The 17,141-nt window shown below is 50.8% G+C and overlaps 1 protein-coding gene across 1 annotated transcript in view; it reads left to right on the top strand.

The window, feature by feature from the left end:
* The first annotated feature begins 2,798 nt into the window (after positions 1-2,798).
* The window catches only part of PID1 (phosphotyrosine interaction domain containing 1), a 202,807-nt gene continuing 188,464 nt past the window's right edge, over positions 2,799-17,141 (top strand). Inside the window, exon 1 of the mRNA XM_037029295.1 lies at positions 2,799-3,068. Coding sequence (XP_036885190.1) covers positions 3,039-3,068 — 30 coding nt within the window. The 5' untranslated portion in view covers positions 2,799-3,038. The remainder of the gene's footprint in view (positions 3,069-17,141) is intronic.

The following is a 17,141-nucleotide window of genomic DNA, read 5'->3' as shown; positions in this document are numbered from 1 at the left end:
TCTCCCTTGAAACAGTATTTATTAAGCTCAGATCTGCTTAGCACATTATGGGGGACGAAGGACATGAAATTAGGCATGCACTTAAGTGCCAAATATTCCTACTCATTGCACCCGAACACCTCCTGCTTACTTGAAGAACGATTCTTCGCTCGGAACAAACCTCTTTGCTTGTAAAGTGGCACCTTCAGACTCACCGGGAGGGGCTGTCCCGCAGCCGAACGCCCAGATCAGAATGCATGTCCGCGTCTCGCCAGTAGATGTCTCTCTTTCATTCACCCTCTCGCCGGCGGGTTCCTCCTGAATGGGAAGGCTGGAGAGCAAAACTGGAGGGTGGGAGGTTGTCCCATCCTGTGTGTCACCATCCACCAGCCTCCCCTTCCCCCCCACCCCGCCCAGTTTTCTGATTCGTGGCACAAAGGTAATGAAACAGAAGTGTCGTCTGAGTTTCAACACATTCTCTCCTTGGCCCTATCTTTTTGCAGGGGGATTGGTAACTGAAAGCAATCTCTATGGAGCCGGAGACTTAGCTCTTTAAATTGCACTGCACCGGGACGAAAAGCTGCATTACTGAGTCACAACAATTAATTACACTAGGAGGTGAGAAGACAGGATTTAACGCTCTATTGGGATGTGAATTGAGGCCCGTTATCTCAGCCTACTGCTATTTAAAACAAAATCACTTCTCCTCAGAGGCATCTGCGACTGAGGAAGGTTTCAGAGCTTAGGTCTGAAGACATCCCTGGCAACCGCATATGCCTGTTTTAGCTTCCCGAGTGGTTTAATAGGCACATTTGGATTTTCTAGATTTTTGTCACGAAAGGCATCTCTTTCTGCTTTGGGATTGGATAAAAGAGAATTAGGAGGCTGGGAAGGTCTATTATTGTCGCCAGGATTTTTTCAGGTGTGGGAGTTGTGCAAGAACAGTTATTGGAGAAGAAAAAACATCGTCTTAAAACAGAGGCCACATGACCGAGCACCCGAGAGGCACGGCCACGTGGGGCTGACACCCTAACCCCTCACCATGAGGGGTTCACTGATGGGCGCAGAGCAAGTGGCAGGGACTGTGGAGGGAGCAGAGAAAGTGGGTCCCAGGGTCTGCAGTCAGGAGGGGGGTTCGGGGGGGGGGGCTTGGGGACGTGGGGGGTGTGAGTGAATGGTGGGTCCTATGGCTATCTGGGGAGACAGAGACCAACCTCTCGGAAGCATCTCTGTGGCTTTGCCAGAGGCTCCTGCAGCACAGGCTGCAGGGACCACAGGCTGCAAGCTGCCTGAGTGGGTGGTACCAACCACCCACTGTGAGGTCTGGCCTGGAAAGGGGCACCGTGGGCAATCGGAGCCCCGGGTCCGGAGCACCACTGGGCCACTTTCCTCCGAGGGCCTCTCCATGGGTGGGTCTGTGGCTCTCTGCTGCACGAGCCTTGGGGGACATACTGGACTTCCTCCCTGAGATTGCTGCTGGGAGGACCTGAGCTGAGTGCTGGGTTCAGGAGGGCTCTGGCATCACTCTACACGCAGGTGATAACGGACAGAGCCTTCTCCGGCATGGGGTGTTGACTTTGACAGCGTGAGGGCTGTGCCCAGGTCCCACTGTGGCCCGTCTTCCACCTTGGCCCCTCCAGGCACTGTGTTCTCCTTCCCATCTCTCCGGTCCTTCTGTCCCACCATCTTCTCCTCCCACACTCTTCCTCAGCCCTCCAGATGCAGCGGGGGCATCTCCGTCCTGCCCAGTTTCTCCTCCCCAGGACCAGGCGGCTCCTCTCTTCTCCAGGTGTTTCCGTGGTCCCACAGCAGTGAGAGCTGCATGGCCAGAGTTCTGGCCTCAAAGTCATCTGAGTGTGCACTCCACAAGCCCAATTTGTTCTCTCTCTATTTGGGAATATTAATACTTATCTTGCCCAGTTGTCCAGATGTGAAGAACCAGGCCATTTTAGGAAAGGTGGTTATTTAGTGGGGAGGGCAACACTAGCCTCTTCACCTGGGAGCTCAGGGTGGCCGGTGGCTTATCTCTGGGTTTGCAGAGCCCTGTAGCACCTGGCAGACGGCAGGGACAAAGGATGGAGAATCTGGGGTTGTCCTCAGGCTGATGGACATGCCCCAGTCTTCATTGGCATGCCGCCTCTCACTACGTATTTTGGGTCTTACTCCAGGTGTTTCCAGGGCCCCATCTAACAAGGTCTCCCCTTCCCTTCTGCCCGCTTCAGCTGATTTGTTTTCTTCCCAAATTTATCACCACCCTGCCTAATGCTAGTTCTCATGTTTTCTCGGGGGTGACTGTCTCCCCAACTGGAATGGAGATTCTTCTGTTCTGTTTGACTGTATCCTCAGACCCCAGCTCAGGGACTGGAGCATGTAATAGGTGCTCAGTTAACTCGAGTGGGAAGAATGAATGGAAGTTTGATGCCCAGCACAGTACCAGGCACATCAGAGGCAATTCAGAGCCTAGGGCCTCAGGGGCTGCGGTTTCGGTTTCTTTCTTCAAGAAGCACCCCTTTCCAGGCCCTTCTCTCCCCAGCGAGTTTGTCTCCTCTCCCAGGCTCCATACCACCTGGGGTTCTTGCCGGGAGCGGGGTTGAAAGGTCGCAGGCTCTGGCCTCCCCATGCTCTCCTCACGGGCATCTGGAGGCCGTTGCAGTGCGTCCCGCGACCCCCACGGCCCGCCCGGGGGTGCTAGCTGTCGGGCGGGCGCCGGCCCCGGGCATGCTCAGAGCGCGCAGGTCCGGGAGGCGGTGGCGGTGGGGGAGGAGGAGGGAGCGGTCGCCGCCGTGCGCTCGCGGGCCCAGGCGGAGCTGCGCAGTCTTCTCGCAGCTGCGCCAGGACAGCCGGCGCACGGCCGAGCCCACAAGTTGCCGGCAGCGGAGCACGGCGCCGCCCCCTCCTGCTTGCAGCCCTCTGTGCCCACCCCGCGGTGTTAGCCCGCTTGAGGACGCACATTCTGCGGACACCGACCCCAGATGTAAAGCGGCACCGAAGCCCCTCGCCCCCAGGCGCATCCACTGAGTCTCGCCAGTGTCTCCTCTGCCAAACCCCGAGGCTGGAAGATGTGGCAGCCGGCCACGGAGCGCCTGCAGGTAAGGGGCACCGGGGGCCAGCCTGGAGGAGGAGGTGCCCGGGCCAGAGGAGCAGAGCTGGTGCCTTTGCCCACTTGCAGGGATTTGCCCCAAACCGTGTAAGACGCATGGATAGGCACATGATGCTGCTGGCTTAACCTAGCGCCAGGCACCCGGCGGGGTGAGGGGGTGATACACTGATGAAGGCATCCCTCCGGGCGTCACAACTTTCGGCTCGGGGGTGCTCGTGCGCGTGTTGGAATACACACGGTTGGGCTTTCTGACCAGCAATGTCAGATTGCATTCCACTGACACAATTTTACCGGTCTGGGGTTAGGGCTTTGGCATCCAGATATTTTTCTTCTTTTTGTCTCCAGGAAAGACAGAACAAATGATTTGTGAAAATATCCATTTGCCAATATAATTTGGAAATATCAGGCTTGGTTTGGCTTGGTCGTGGTATGCTGCTTCTCTCCTTTCCCCCCTTTCGCCGGCGGGCGCTCTCCTGTCCTCTCCCTCGAACCTGAGCTCCCCCAGATATTTGAAAATCAAAAGTTAAGTTAAGCCAGGAATAATTAGGTCCTGGGTCATCCCATCCAAAGTTCTTCATTGTTGTGTCCTGAGATAAAACCCTTTCTTTCATTTGGATTCTGAAACTGTGGCGTCGGGAAGGGGGTCAAAGTGAGAAAGAGCTGTGTTTTCAGAGGGGACACCAGGGACCCTGGGGTCCCCCTGACTTGAGGTTTGATGACGTCGTTTTGCCCAGAGATATCCTCAAGAGGGGGGGCAGCTGCTCCGTGGGATACGATGCCCGGAGCCCCGCAGTGAACTTGTGGCAGGCTCAGAGCCGCAGTGTTCTGTAGTAAAGTTTGAAGAAGTGTGCAAGTGGTAAAATAGAGCACAGTCGGAGGCTGAGTGTGTCTGCAGAGGCAGACGGTGAAGGCCAGGGGCCCTGCCTGGCTTGGAAGGTTTCTCAATGAAAATTCAAAGCTCCAGACTGGCCTGCCATAGGCAGGAGTCACCTGCTCAGATCCTAGCAGGATCAGAGGCCCCTCAGCCCCCCTCTGCACCTCTCCGGGCCTGAGATAAGCGGGGAGTGGGTCCACGGGAACAGAACTGGAGCCCTCAGGCCAGTCTCCCAGGGTGTCAGACTAAACAAGAAAAGGGACCTGTAGCCTTGGGAAATGGGGTGGTGGGTGAATGGCCTTTAGCCTCCTCCTTGTCTTAGTGAGAGAATATCAGTGTTGGGCTCTGAATGATTGATTGATCAAGGGTGATGTCAATGTGCTTTGGCAGTGGCGCCAGTTACCAACTGTGTGTATGAATTCTTCCTTCCATTTAGAGCGTGGATTCTGTTCTAAAGGAGGGGGCAATGGAGGGCTGGGGGGTGCAGGGCTCCCCATCAACTGAGGTGGGTAACTCTCGGGAGGCCTCAAAGAACAGAAGCCACAGTTCCTTAAGGTGGTTCTTATGGCCTGGTGGTCCATGCTTCGGCAGAGTTTGAGGATTGTATCCCTTGAAGTTATTTCTACCGGCCTGTTTCCTTTAGGGACTGCTGTGTGCTCCAGAGCCTGTGACCCTTGGCAGGCGAGAGCTCTGGCTTGCATTCTGCGTGGCGATCGTTCCTCACTAGAAATGTCCTCCTGGCTCTTCTGTGAAATGTACACATGTACAGTTGGCACGAGTCGGCTCATTACAGTTTGTGTTTGCAATGCATGTATTTCATTTAGAGGTGTCATGTTGAGAGAGCCCGGGTTTTGGCTTTTGAAACCTCGAGTAAACACGGCTTGTCGCTGACGAAGATCAAGTCACTGCTGGAAGGTACTTGTCCATGGGGGGCTCAACCTCCGGCTCCTCTAGTTGAAATTAGTAAACAGCCCAGTGCTCTTTTAAAAGTCCATCCCAAGCCTCGTGATGATCAGAGTGAGCCCAAGTGGATAAGCAGACGGCTTCGTACTCATGGTTTCTCCCCAAAGAGCAGCTCGACACTGTTTGAAACACTCCTACTTTGTTTGTTTTTACTTTTTGCTCTGGGGGAGGGAGATGTTGAGTGTGAGGTGGTGAGTGAGCTGCTTGTAATAATATTTTATTTACATTCCTTGTGGTTATCTTTGTCACGGTCTCTGGCATCTGGGATTTTTGTCTTCCCCTTCTTGCCCTCAGGGCACCACCGTTTCTGAACGTAGGTTTCCGATTCCTCCGGAATTCCTCAGTGGATGGGCCGCGTTATCGCGTCCGATTCTGTGGCTGTGGAAATCAGTCAGGTTCCGCGGGGAGATAAATGACAAACCTGCTCTTTAGCAAAGCCCCGCCTTTCTCGCACCAATTTTTTTGACCTTCTCAAGTAACCTCATTAATTTTTTAAATTAATTTTTAGTGCAAACATTCTAATTTAGATGAGCTAGAATGAAGAGAATGCTCCAAGGATGCTTTTCCCAGAGCTTCCTGTAAGGCCTCAGCTGTCAATTTATTGTACAGACACCTCGAAACAGAAGAGGCACCGGAAGTGAAGAATGACATCTTTTCCTCGTTGGTTTAATTAGTTCCTGTTTGATGAGGCCCATTCAAAGGGCCCGTAGCCCAGGGAGTGTGGCAGACCTTTGCCGAGGTCAGTTACCCTCTAACTAATTAGAACTGAGCAGATGGCATCTTTGATCTGGTGGGATTTTCATGATCAGTACTCACTTTTTTTTGCCAAACAAAACGATGCTGATGTTTTCTGATCGGGGTGTTGGCTGTTTGACCCACATCTAGTAGAGGCGAAGCGACCCCCTGCCCCGAGCGGCCCGAGCTGGGTAATTTCTCATTCAGTCACACAGACCGCGGCGAGTTCATCTGCTCCCTTGAATGTTAAAACTTCAGCTGTGTCGCACTCCAGCCCTGGCCGGGAGCTTCTGCCGCAAAAACCATAGTGGGATCAGCAGGGACGCGAAGGTTTACGTCGCTACCCCGACTTCTGAAAACATGAACGGATCTGAATTCTTCCCTTTCACCGTCTCCTCTGAGCCACAGACTTTTGTTCTTGGATGAAGCAGGGCAAGTTACACACTTTTAAAGAGAGATTTGGAGCAGGTTCTGCTCAGAGACGCAAAGGGGACTTTTCCGTGGAAAAAGGCGAGGTATGGTCGTTTAAAGATAGAGATGAGATTACTTCTGGCCTCAGTGTTTAAAATTTGCGTGGATGTTCTGATTGTCTTGGTTATTGGGCTGAGTGGCTCCATTAGAAGTGACAGAGTCATCTGTGCCCGAATGGGGATCTCACTTAGATGTAAAGAACATGTATTTCCCCGAGCATGTGTCTTCTGTGAGCTCTCAGAGCCATTTCTCTTTAAGTCAAGAGAGGAGGAGAGCCCGAGAAGGATGAATGGAGATTGTTAAAAACAAAGGCCAGCCCGTGCTCGGTGGCTCGGTTGGTTGGAGGGTTGTCCCGCACACGGAAAAGGTGGGGGTTCCATCTTCGGACTGGGTGTGTGTGGGCGGTACCCGATGGGCGCTGCTCACATCCATGTCTCTCTCTCTCACTCTCCCTTCCTCTCTCATTAAGATCAATAAAAAGATGTCCTTGGTGAGGATTCAAAAAAAGAAAAAGGAACAAGAAACAAAGGAGGCTGACACATCCTCGCCTGTGGTGTGGGTGTTACAGGGTGGACTGGAATGGGGTCATCAGAAAGGATGGGGAATAAGTCCTAGCATTTTCTAATTGCAGAGTCTGTGTCTAATCATCTTCTCGTGACGCGTTCCATAAAGATTCTGATTTAATCATTTGCCTGTCTTCCCTGAGAATAAGGTTCTCCTTGGCAGATCCAGAAAATACAAAGCCTTTATCCATCAAGCCAGATGTGGGCTTCTCAGCCTGGCCCATTTTTTCCTGCCTCTTCACTTTCTTTTCCCCTCTCATGTTGGCCAATGGCTGGATGTGAGAGCCTCCAAAAGAGGGTGAAAAGAGGAAGTGCCATGAGAAAACCAGAGCCTGAAGAACTTTCTTTTGATTCCTTGTTAAATGTTTGGCTGATGAAAAGGGCGGTGTTTTTAACGCAATAAAATTTGGAGATTTTCGGAGGGAAGAGTCCTTCTCCCCCAAGGATTATCCTGCCCTTACTCTGCCCGGTCGTGTCTGATAAGTCTCACCGTGGCTTGGACTGTGGGTTGTTTCAGATTTATTTCTCTACCATTATGTCACTTCTGCTTTTCCCCGAAGGAGTGAGACCGAAGAACCCTCCAGAATGTCAGCTGGAGATCCTCAAACCTGGCCCATTAGGTGGAGAGAACACCTTGGTAGACAGGACACATTTCTAGGTAGACTGACTTGACGAAAGCGGAGCGAGGAAGATAATGACGAGGCGGCTTTGGTGGGACACGTGTGAGTGTGGCACTGTGCTGAGGAATTTCAGCTGAATTATCCAGCACAGTTACCTCCCATACCCACTTTCATCCCCATGTTATAGATGAGGAAGCTGAAGGGTAGAGCTTCGACGTGACGTGGCTAAAGTCAGACAGCTAGAAATGAACTGAGTGGGCACTTGAACCAGAGCTTGCTTCTGAACCACTTCTCTCTGGCACAGAAGGATTGAGTCCAAGCAGGACGCTCTGCCCGTGCTGCTGCCGTTGCTATTAATAAATAGAATTAGGATAATGGTGGTCTTGTTTGCTCCGAGAGGCTGTGTTCATATTTCTTGTCGAAGCAGAGCGCTGCAGTTGTCTGTGTTGACCCAGGGCGGCCTTCTTTTTGGTGGCCCAGGTCTCTGAGGGAAGTAAGCTGCTGTGTCATACTTAAGCTGAAATTCCCAAGGGCCCTTTAAGACTCTCTTCAACATCAGCGTGTAGCAGATACTCAGACTAGAGACCTTGAAAGCTGGTAGTCAAGCCTTGTTTAGACCAGAAGTGGGGGGAAGGGAGGAAGGAGGTGGGGGCGTTCAGGAGCAATTGCTTGTACAGAGGCACGCGTTTCTCACTAAATCCATTGGAGAGTGGGTTGTTTTCCTTCGTCCCTCATAGTTGAGTAAGCACAAAGCATTGGGTCTTATCGTTGGTAAAGAAAACTCACAGTTATCATTCATTTACTTCTCTCTGAGCTGAAAGGCTGCCTTACATCATTGGGTCTGCCTCTGAGTTTGTCAGCAAAATCTCTAGGAAGTGACTTGCAAAATGCTAACCTTGGGGAAATTTCTCTGTCCCTTGTCACATTGCCTAATGTTGACCCTACTGGGTTATCTTGGGGTGTTAGGCAACTTGTGTGTTTTCTTTGATGTTCCAGGTTAGCTCTCTTCTCCCCCCTTCCCTCAGCACTGACTCCCTTCTACCGTGTCAATTATTCGTCCGGAAAGGTGGATCCTGGAGGAGTCGGCCCTGGACAGCCCCTAGGCTGCTGGAGAACGGCCCCCCTCCACAGTACTGTCTGACTCCAAATAGCAGCAGGCTGGGGACCCGTTAGTGGTCAGCAGAGAAAACTAGTCCAGAAACCCTCAATGACTGCAGTGTGCTTCGTTCAGCCCCGACGGGCACACATCTAAACAGAGGCTTTGTTTAAGTAGAGCAAATAGAAATAGTTGGGATGTTTGTCCACAGACCTCCTAAAGTCTAGTGGAACTAGCTACTATCATTTTGTGTTAATTTAAAAAAAAGTTTTCATTCCAATTTAGTGGCTAACCAGTGATAAAGCATCAGCGTATTCACCAGGTCCAAACCCTCCGGCCACGAACTGGGAAGGGACAGCTCAGGGGTCAGCCACAGACTGGCTCTGTGCCTTTGGCGTATGGCACTGTCGCCGAAGTCTCAGCGAGCTGTGCCCCCTCAGCTGATGCAGGGGCCCCTCGGACCACTCATCCTCCTGAGGTCCTAGGGCTCATGGCCTCCTCCCTCTTCTCTCACTCGTGATGACTGAGGTCTTACTTTGGCAAGAGAGGTTTCAGTTGTGAGAGAAACACCATCTCCTGCTTCTTGAGTGAGGCCTATATATTAGTTGAGTCTTTGATTACTTGAGGCATTTAGACTCACATGGCTACTGAGGGACCAAGATTCAGATTCAAACCCTGGTCTCACTCATAGTTGTGGGTTGACTTAAGTCCCCCCCGAAAAGATATGTCGAAGTGTTAACCCATTGCCTGTGAATGGAGCCATGTTTGGAAATAGGGTTTCTGCCGACGTAATAGAGTTAAGATGAAGTCATACTGGATTAGGGTGAGAGCTAAATCAGTGGCTGGTGTCCTTGTTAGGAGGGCTTTGAGGACACAGAGGGGACACAGGATGGAAGGGCATTGAAGATGAGTCATTGAAGGCCACTGAAGATGGAGTCAGAGCACGGAGTTATGCTACCACGAGCCAGGGACGGCCAGGGTGGCCGGCAGCCACTGGAAGCCAGAGGAGTCAAGGGCGCATCCTTCCCTAGAGCCTTTGGAGGGAGCGCGGTCCTACCAACACCTTGATTGTGGACTTCCAGGCGTTCGAGCTGTGAAAGGATGCGCTTCTGCTCTTGAAAGCCACTGAGCCTGTGGCAGTTCGTTAGAGCGGCCCTGGGAGACTGAGGCCTAACGGAAGCCACACCGCCTTTGACTGTTCTCTGTGTTTCTCAGGGGTTAGGTGTGCCCAGTGTTTTACACCGGGACTAAGTGAACGTGTGTGAGGAGTGTGCTCTGTTTAATGCTGAGTCTGAATTTATTTATAGTGGATGTGAAAAAAAATGAAAGCAGATATTAGAGAACCACCGACATATTCCCTTTCTTGCCCTGATCTAGTTCCGGTTTCGTAGGAAAAGGCAGCAAACCAAGGGCCCCTGGAAAATTCAGTAGATACCTGCTTCAAGAAATAGTTAACTTTGGTAATTAAAGTTATGGCTGGTACCCAGGTAGTTCAGTTGGATACAGCATCATCCCGATGTGCCAAAGTCAAGGGTTCGATCCCCTGTCAGGGCACATACAAGAGTCAACCAATGGAGGCATAAATGGGTGGAGCAGTGAGTTGATGCCTCGCCTTCTCTCTGCCTCTGTCTTTCTTCCTCTTCTTTATTCCTTCCCCCCCTCCCTCGCTCGCTCTCTTCCTCTCTCTCTCTCAAATCAATAAATAAAAAATTCAAAAAGTACGGCTGGGGTGTGAAAAATAGTCACGCAAGGTGGATCTCAGGGGCACTTTTCCAGACAGGCAGAGGCCAAGGGAGGGCTAGAGCTTTATCCCGAAACAGGCCAGTCTGTGCAACATCTCCAGGTGGCGGGTTCTGGGGTTCGCTCTTCCCAGCCAGGAAAATGTGGAGGTTGACCTTGGAGTCCATTTCCAATCGGCCTCTAGGTCAGCCTGAGCGTGTGTCTGGTTGTTGATTATTTGTGTCTGGTGGGGTATCTTGTTTTGTTTTCATTTTCACGTAGTAACGGTATAAATTGTTTCAATGAAGAATGCGTTCCTATTCTGGGACTCCCTGGGAAGACAGAAAATAAACGTCAGGAGGAGTGGGAACCCTTGCTTCCCGGGAGAAGCTGCTCTTTTCCGTGCAGCAGCCGGGAGGCGCAGACGTTCCTAGTCCTGGCGACGGTGAGGAGCTGCAGGGCGGCTCTCTGGGGTTGCGCTTCTCAGAGCGGAGGTGCTCACGTGTCCAGATGCTGTCTGACTTCTCGCTCCCCTCCTCGGTAGGGAGCGAATACCACGTGCATGTGTGTGTGGCGGGGCACAGGAGCCGAGGGGACAGCTGCCAGGAGAGAGGGCTCCTTAATTGTCATCCTTGCTCAAGGATGGAGCCATTCTAATCCTTTCATGACCAGTCTTTCCTCCCAGTGTCTCTGTGATTGTGGGGCTGAGGATCAGCACACAGATTCCCAAGCCCCTTCTGCCCACCACAAGCTTTGATGCCTTGACTGCAGGATGGGCCGGCTCGTCCTCAGGTGTGTGTGACATCCTGGCGGAGGAGCCACCTGTTCGGTGGGGGTCGTGGAAACCCCTGCTTACTCTCTGAGCCTCCTGCCGATGTCCCCTGGGAGTGTGCTGGGCTGTGGGACCGTGGTGCTGACGTGGAGCTATTTTCCTTTGGACTCAACTTCCTGGTGGCTGAGCGCATTAGTGTCCCAGGGTTGCTATAGGACAGTGCCACACGCTGGGTGGCTGAAGCAACAGACATTCACTGTCTCTCAGTTCTGAAGACTGGCTGTGTGAAATCAAGGTGTAAGCTGGGCTGGCTCCTTCCGAGGGCTGGGAGGGAGGCGCTTTCCCACGCCTGCTGCGCTGCTCCTGGCGGTTTGCCGGCCATCTGTGGCGTTCCTGGGTTTGTGGCAGCGTCACTCCAGGTTGTGCACGGCACTCTCCCTGTGCGTCCCAATTTCCCCTTTTTAAAGTAAAGACACAAGTCCTGTGGATTGGGATCCACCCAATCAACTAATTACATCTGCAATACCCTGTTTCCAAAGAAGGTCACATTCTGGGGGATAAGCCTTCTATAATACGTATGAATTTGGGGGGGACAATATTCAACCCATAACACTTAGTGTGGAACTTTCTTTTGAGTACCCTCCATTCACCAATATATTTCTGCCCCGCCAAAAAACCCCAACCATCCCTTCCTCAAAAAAGCAATGGGATATTTTTCTAGGTGGGGGCACTGATGTGAAATGGACGGAGTGACATCTCTGTTACATGTCCCGAGGCCATGATACGATTTTCCACTTGATGAAAAAATGCAAACTAATATCTGCTTAGAGTAACAACGTAACAAATCAGACAGTTTGGGAGTGTTTAAAGAGGTTAATAATACCGTCTTCTCCCTCATTCTCAGTTCTACCCGTGAAGGAAACTGATGCGATCTGTCTGGTGGTTATTTTCCCAAAACTTTCCCCAGCTTTTTGCAAACTTACACAAGTATGTAGCCACATATTTGGGCTTTCTCACATATCTCAAGAAATATATACACATATATAATATATATAACATATACCTACACACACATATATAATGTAGATATAAAATCACTCTGCAGTTTTTTTCTTTGCTTTATCCATGAGAATGTTTCAAGGGTTCCTCTTCTGCTCAGTGTGCGTGGCTGCGGCTCATTCCTTTTAGTTCCTGCGTAGAGTTTGTGGTGGAGCTGGACTGGGATTCATTCGGTCCTCCCTCATTTGGGGAGTGTTCTTGTTGTGTCCGTGTGACTGTCACAAGGACCCAAGCCTCGCCCTTCTGCTGGTGCTCCTGTAGACAGAATGGCTAGGACTGGAGTCGCTGAGTCGAAGCATCTGCACGTTTTAAATTTCAGCAGCTGTCAGCGAGGGCCTTTTATGTGAGTTCTGCTTTTTGATCCCGTGTATGTGATTTTGACAAAAGTGTGAAGAAGATAGTTTGCTGGATAAAGGATAGTCACTTATTCCCAACAAAATGATGCCGGAATGATTGATTATCCCGTTGCAAAACAACAAAAACGACATCAATGACAATAAACCTGCAACTCCAGTCCATAGCTCACCTGGACTGTCTACAAAAATTCACTCACAAGGCATCGTAGGCATACGTGTGACACCTAAAACCATAAAACTTCTAGACAAAAACAGCAGGAACTCCCTGTGACTTTGTATACATCTGTGTAAACAACCAAGATAATGAACAGATCCATCACACCCAGAAGTTTCTTTAGTTTGGGCAAAGATTCCTTAGAACAGTAACAAAAAACATTCAATAAAAAGAGAACTTGGATAAACTAGACTTCATCAAAATTAAGAAGTTCCACTCTTTAAAAAGTGTATATAGGAGTATGAAAATATCAAACAAAGACTGAGAGAAAATACCTGCAAGTCACGTATCTATAATAAAGGACATGTGCCAGGCTATATTAAGACCTGTAGAAACTCAGTAATAAGGTAACCTGATTACTTTTTAAAATGAGCCAGTGATTTGAACAAAGAAATTACATGTATAGAACGTAAACGCATGAAAAGGCATTCAACATCCTTAGGAAAATGCAAATGAAAACTACAATGAGATACTGCTACGCAACTATAGAATAGCTAAGTGAGAAAGGCTTGGACTGTACCCGGTGTGGGTGAGAAGGTGGAGGAAGCAGAACTCGGACTCTGCTGGTGGGGTTGTAAAATGATTGACAGCAGATGGCCTGGGTCTGGGCTGGGAAGAAAGGATTTGAACAGCAGGTGTCCCCTGAACATCTCCTGGCCACCAGGATGTGTGGTCACCCCCATGCTTGGCAGGTAGGATACTTCTTTCGCTGACTGCATTTGCTCTGGAGGAGAGGGAAGAAATAAAATAGGTTGAGCTGAGGGAAAGCAGATGGGCTAGAAAGCTGGGAAGAGGGGACATCCCACTGGGGAGTCTGGGGGGTGAAGGACGATGTGCAGACAGAAAACGAGGAAGCGACGGCAGTGCGGAGGGAGTCGCCTGGGGACTCAGCCGCCCACACGTGTGCAGGCCCAGCCACCTGTCACCAGCTGCTGGCCGTTGGTGCGTTGTTCCTGCCGGTAAAGGTGTCAGTGCACACGTCTGCTCCCCATCCCGAGCGCTTCCGTGGACTCTCTGGTTCTCTTGGAAAGATAGTGTTTTCTCGTTGAAGAGCCTGCATACTCTGCGGAGAGTAATAGAGTATTTCCAAAGTATTTTCAATAGGGGGTGGGCAGCACGGGGGACAGGGGAGGTGACGAGACCGCTTCCGGAGGCTACGAGCCAGCCACCTGTGGCGCACACAGGCTACCATGCAGTGGAAGGAGCGTGGAGTTCAGAGTTAGGCCCCCACAGATGTAAATCTTGGCCATTCCCTATTTCGGGGTTACTTCAGCTTGCCGATTTGTATTTTCTCAACTTTAAAATGGGGATAACAACATTTAGCTCCTGACTGTTCATTGAGATGAGGAATGCAAAGTGCTGCCAGTTATCTGGCAATCTGTGGGAAGGAGGAAGTGCTAGTGTCTCCCCTACTTCAGGTCCAAGGGTCAACGAGGTGGAATGCAGCACAGCATTTTAGAACCAGGCCTCTGAGAGAGGTCTGGCGTTTCCCAAAGTGTGTTCCACGGGGCACCCATTTCGGCGAGCTGCTCCCGTGAGTCTTGCCACGGAGGGTTCAGTCTGCACATGAGTTTGGGAAGCGCCAGGTGGAGCAAAGCGCGTCTGGTTGATGGCAGGACTTCTCACAGCCGTTAGGATGCCATACCCGTGAGTTTCCACGCGGGGGACAGGATGATCCCAGTCCCTTGTGAAGGAGCTTCCGCCCAGGCCGGGGCACTTCAGTGCAGAATCTGAACTCCTTCGAGTTGACAAACTGCGCCTGAGGTTTGGCTCTAGCTTAGAAAAATGTTTTCTTTGGCCTCCTTCAGTGTATATAAAAACTTTACAAATTAGTCTCTGGGACTGAAAAATCAGAGGAATTTATAAGGCAATCTGGGCTTGCTGATTTTCTCCGAAAATGGGAGGGCCTCAGCAGTGTGGGCCTGATTCTCACGTAGTGACCACTGACCGGCTGGTGTCCGGCTCGTCCCAGGCCTTGCATAGCACATCTTCCCCGATTCACCACTTGCTTCGGGTGCTCGAGTCTGGGACCCAAGTCTAGGTCAGGCCTTTCTCTTGGCTGGTGGCAGAACTGAATCCCAAGTTCAGGCAGTGTTGAAATCGGGATCAGATTCTTGGCCTCCTGACTCTTAAAGGCCAAGGTGATAAATAATTGTGTGACTAAGTTTATTTGTTCAGCACCGTTCATTGCTCTCCAGGCACAACTCTGGAATTCACCTTCAGTGCCTGCAGCCCAATTTCTCTCCCCTTTTTGGGAGGAGCTGTGGGGTGGAGTTTGTGTGGCTGGAGTGGGGAGACACCACCGTCTCTTCTCTCCCGGGAGGACATGCCCAGGGGTTGGCAGTGCTGTTCCCCATCCCTGTTTTCTGATCTTGAGCATCTGGGAGGGCTTCCAGGCAGAGGTGGGAGGCTTCACCAACTTGTCACTAAATGCCAATCTCTGTTTCCTTCGTATCCCACGCCAGGCAACTACAATTTCTCATTGTTAGAGTATTGGCTCATTTCAGGCGTTGTTACTGCCAAACATTGGAACAGACTGCTTCCAGAAAGGGGGGGGGGAGTTTGGAGGGTGGCGAGTAGTTTTTAGTCCTCCCCGATTATCAGTCTGCGAAGAACCATTCAAGTGCTATTTCAGGAAACCAGAACTGAAAGCCATCTGTAATGGTGGCAACCCTTTTATATTTAAGAATTCCCATTTCCACCCAGAAAACACTCAAAAGCGCTTTGTTGATGTTTCCTGATCAGCCTGGGAGCTGATCTTGCTTACCTTCCCGGGTATGCCAACTTTCTCTCGACTCTGCCCATGCCCTGCAGAGCTACGGGGTTCTGATTTCAGCGTTAGGCTTACAAGGAAGTTAACCAGAAAACAGCTCCAGCTGTCAAACCCCAGAGCCTCCCACGCTCTACCAGTCTGCCTAGTCCCCGAGGCTCTAAGCTGCGTGCTTCCGGGCGGCTCCCCAGCTTGCCCACCGAGCTCCGCTGCCTGAGCTATAGGTTGGACAAAGTTGCCTACTGCCCTTCCATTGGACCCCCTCCAGTAAAAGTTTATGCACTTTATTGGTAACTATTCTAAGAGTTATTGTGCCCTGTATTTGGACTCTGAGTTAGGTCTGTCCACTCTTCTATCTCATCTAATACAGTCTAATCTTTTTTCCCCCCATAGCACCTTTTAGGACCAGAAATTCATCTGAACTAGTCTCTGCTGCTCAAGTTTCACTCTCCAACAGCAAAAAAAGAGGGAGACACGATGCTGAATGCAAAGGTCCTGGCCAACCTGAAAGTTCAGAAAATGTAGTTGTATATTAGATGCTTGTAGAGTTCTGAAAAGGTTGGTTTTTGGTTAGTAACAAAAAAATCCAAGTGCTTTGGAAGTTTTAAAAATGAAATATAGAATCATTAAAGTATTAAAATAAGAGTGAAACAAAACCTTCAAGGACCAGTCGTACCAGGAAGGGAGGGTTTAGTTGTGCCCGAAAACCTGCACTGAGGATAGCTGCCACACTGCGCTCGAAACTTTTATTTAGCTCTGAGCTTCCTAGCGGCCTAAGTGAGAAAAGAAACATGATGAGTTACTTAGTTCTCATTATCTACTAGGAGAATGTGTGCCAGCTCATCTGGAGCTCCGAACCTTTCCCTAATTTGAAGACCCTGGAAATTACCACGTGGGTCTTTACATGGAACATCGTCACACAGCACTCTGGGCTATAGCATCAGTTGTAGTGTTTGCCAAGGTTGTCCCTAGAAATTGAAAAAATAAACAAGTCAGTGGGAATGCTAAGAGTATTTACGTAGAGTAGAAGTGGATGTCTCCATTTTGTTTTTTTTTCTGCCCAGCTTCATTTCCCCTCTTCTCGTAACAGCACCCTGATACGCTTTTGGGGACTATTCTCCCCCCCCCGCCCCGGGCTCCATTCAGGGGAGACTCCACTTTAAGTCAGTCAATGGTTCCCTTTTAGCCAAGAGTCAGTGTGTGCCCCACGTGTCTGGATCACTCAGGCAACTTTTCTCAGGAGTTGGAACCCAGAGCAGGGTGACAGAAAGGCTGACAGTAACCCAAACTGGCCATGCTGACCACCGGGGTCCGAGGCAGCTCTGTCGTCCTGCTGCATGGACCCAGGCGCTGCTTGATCCCGCCCTTCCTGAGGGTGGTCCGAGTGCCTTCCTTTCCATCCAGCGTCGTCACTGCCGTTGTTTACTTATGTTTTCGGCTCCAGTGGGCCGGCCTTGGTGGCCATTGCGTGCAACCACAAACTCTGATCGCTCCGCAGGTGGAGTTTTCCGTGAACTGTTGCTATGCAGTCTTCAGATTCTGACCCACCAAGTGTGATGCGTGTGGAGCAGAGCGCATGTGTGGAGAAATGTGGGGGAGTCGTGCTTGCCGTACCTGTGAGAGACCAGCGGGACACCCAGGGACACGCACGTCTCTCTTGATGCGTCTACTTTGCTTGTAAAAAGTGTGCGTGCGTCACTGGGGGCATAAAGAAAGGCTGCAAACATTTCTTTCCTTGGCCTTTTAGTGCACCTATCCTTCCTTTAGTGAGTGCCACTGAACAAAAGCGATCCTGGGTATCCTATAGTCCTGGCCCGTAGCTCCCATGTTTTGGCCCATCGTTGGAGAAA

Source organism: Sturnira hondurensis, unplaced genomic scaffold (assembly GCF_014824575.4).
Source record: "Sturnira hondurensis isolate 20B ecotype Veracruz unplaced genomic scaffold, ASM1482457v3 Scaffold0020237, whole genome shotgun sequence".
Taxonomy (NCBI): domain Eukaryota; kingdom Metazoa; phylum Chordata; class Mammalia; order Chiroptera; family Phyllostomidae; genus Sturnira; species Sturnira hondurensis.
Note: the sequence above shows the minus strand (reverse complement) of the source record. Positions and strands in the feature narration are given on the sequence as shown.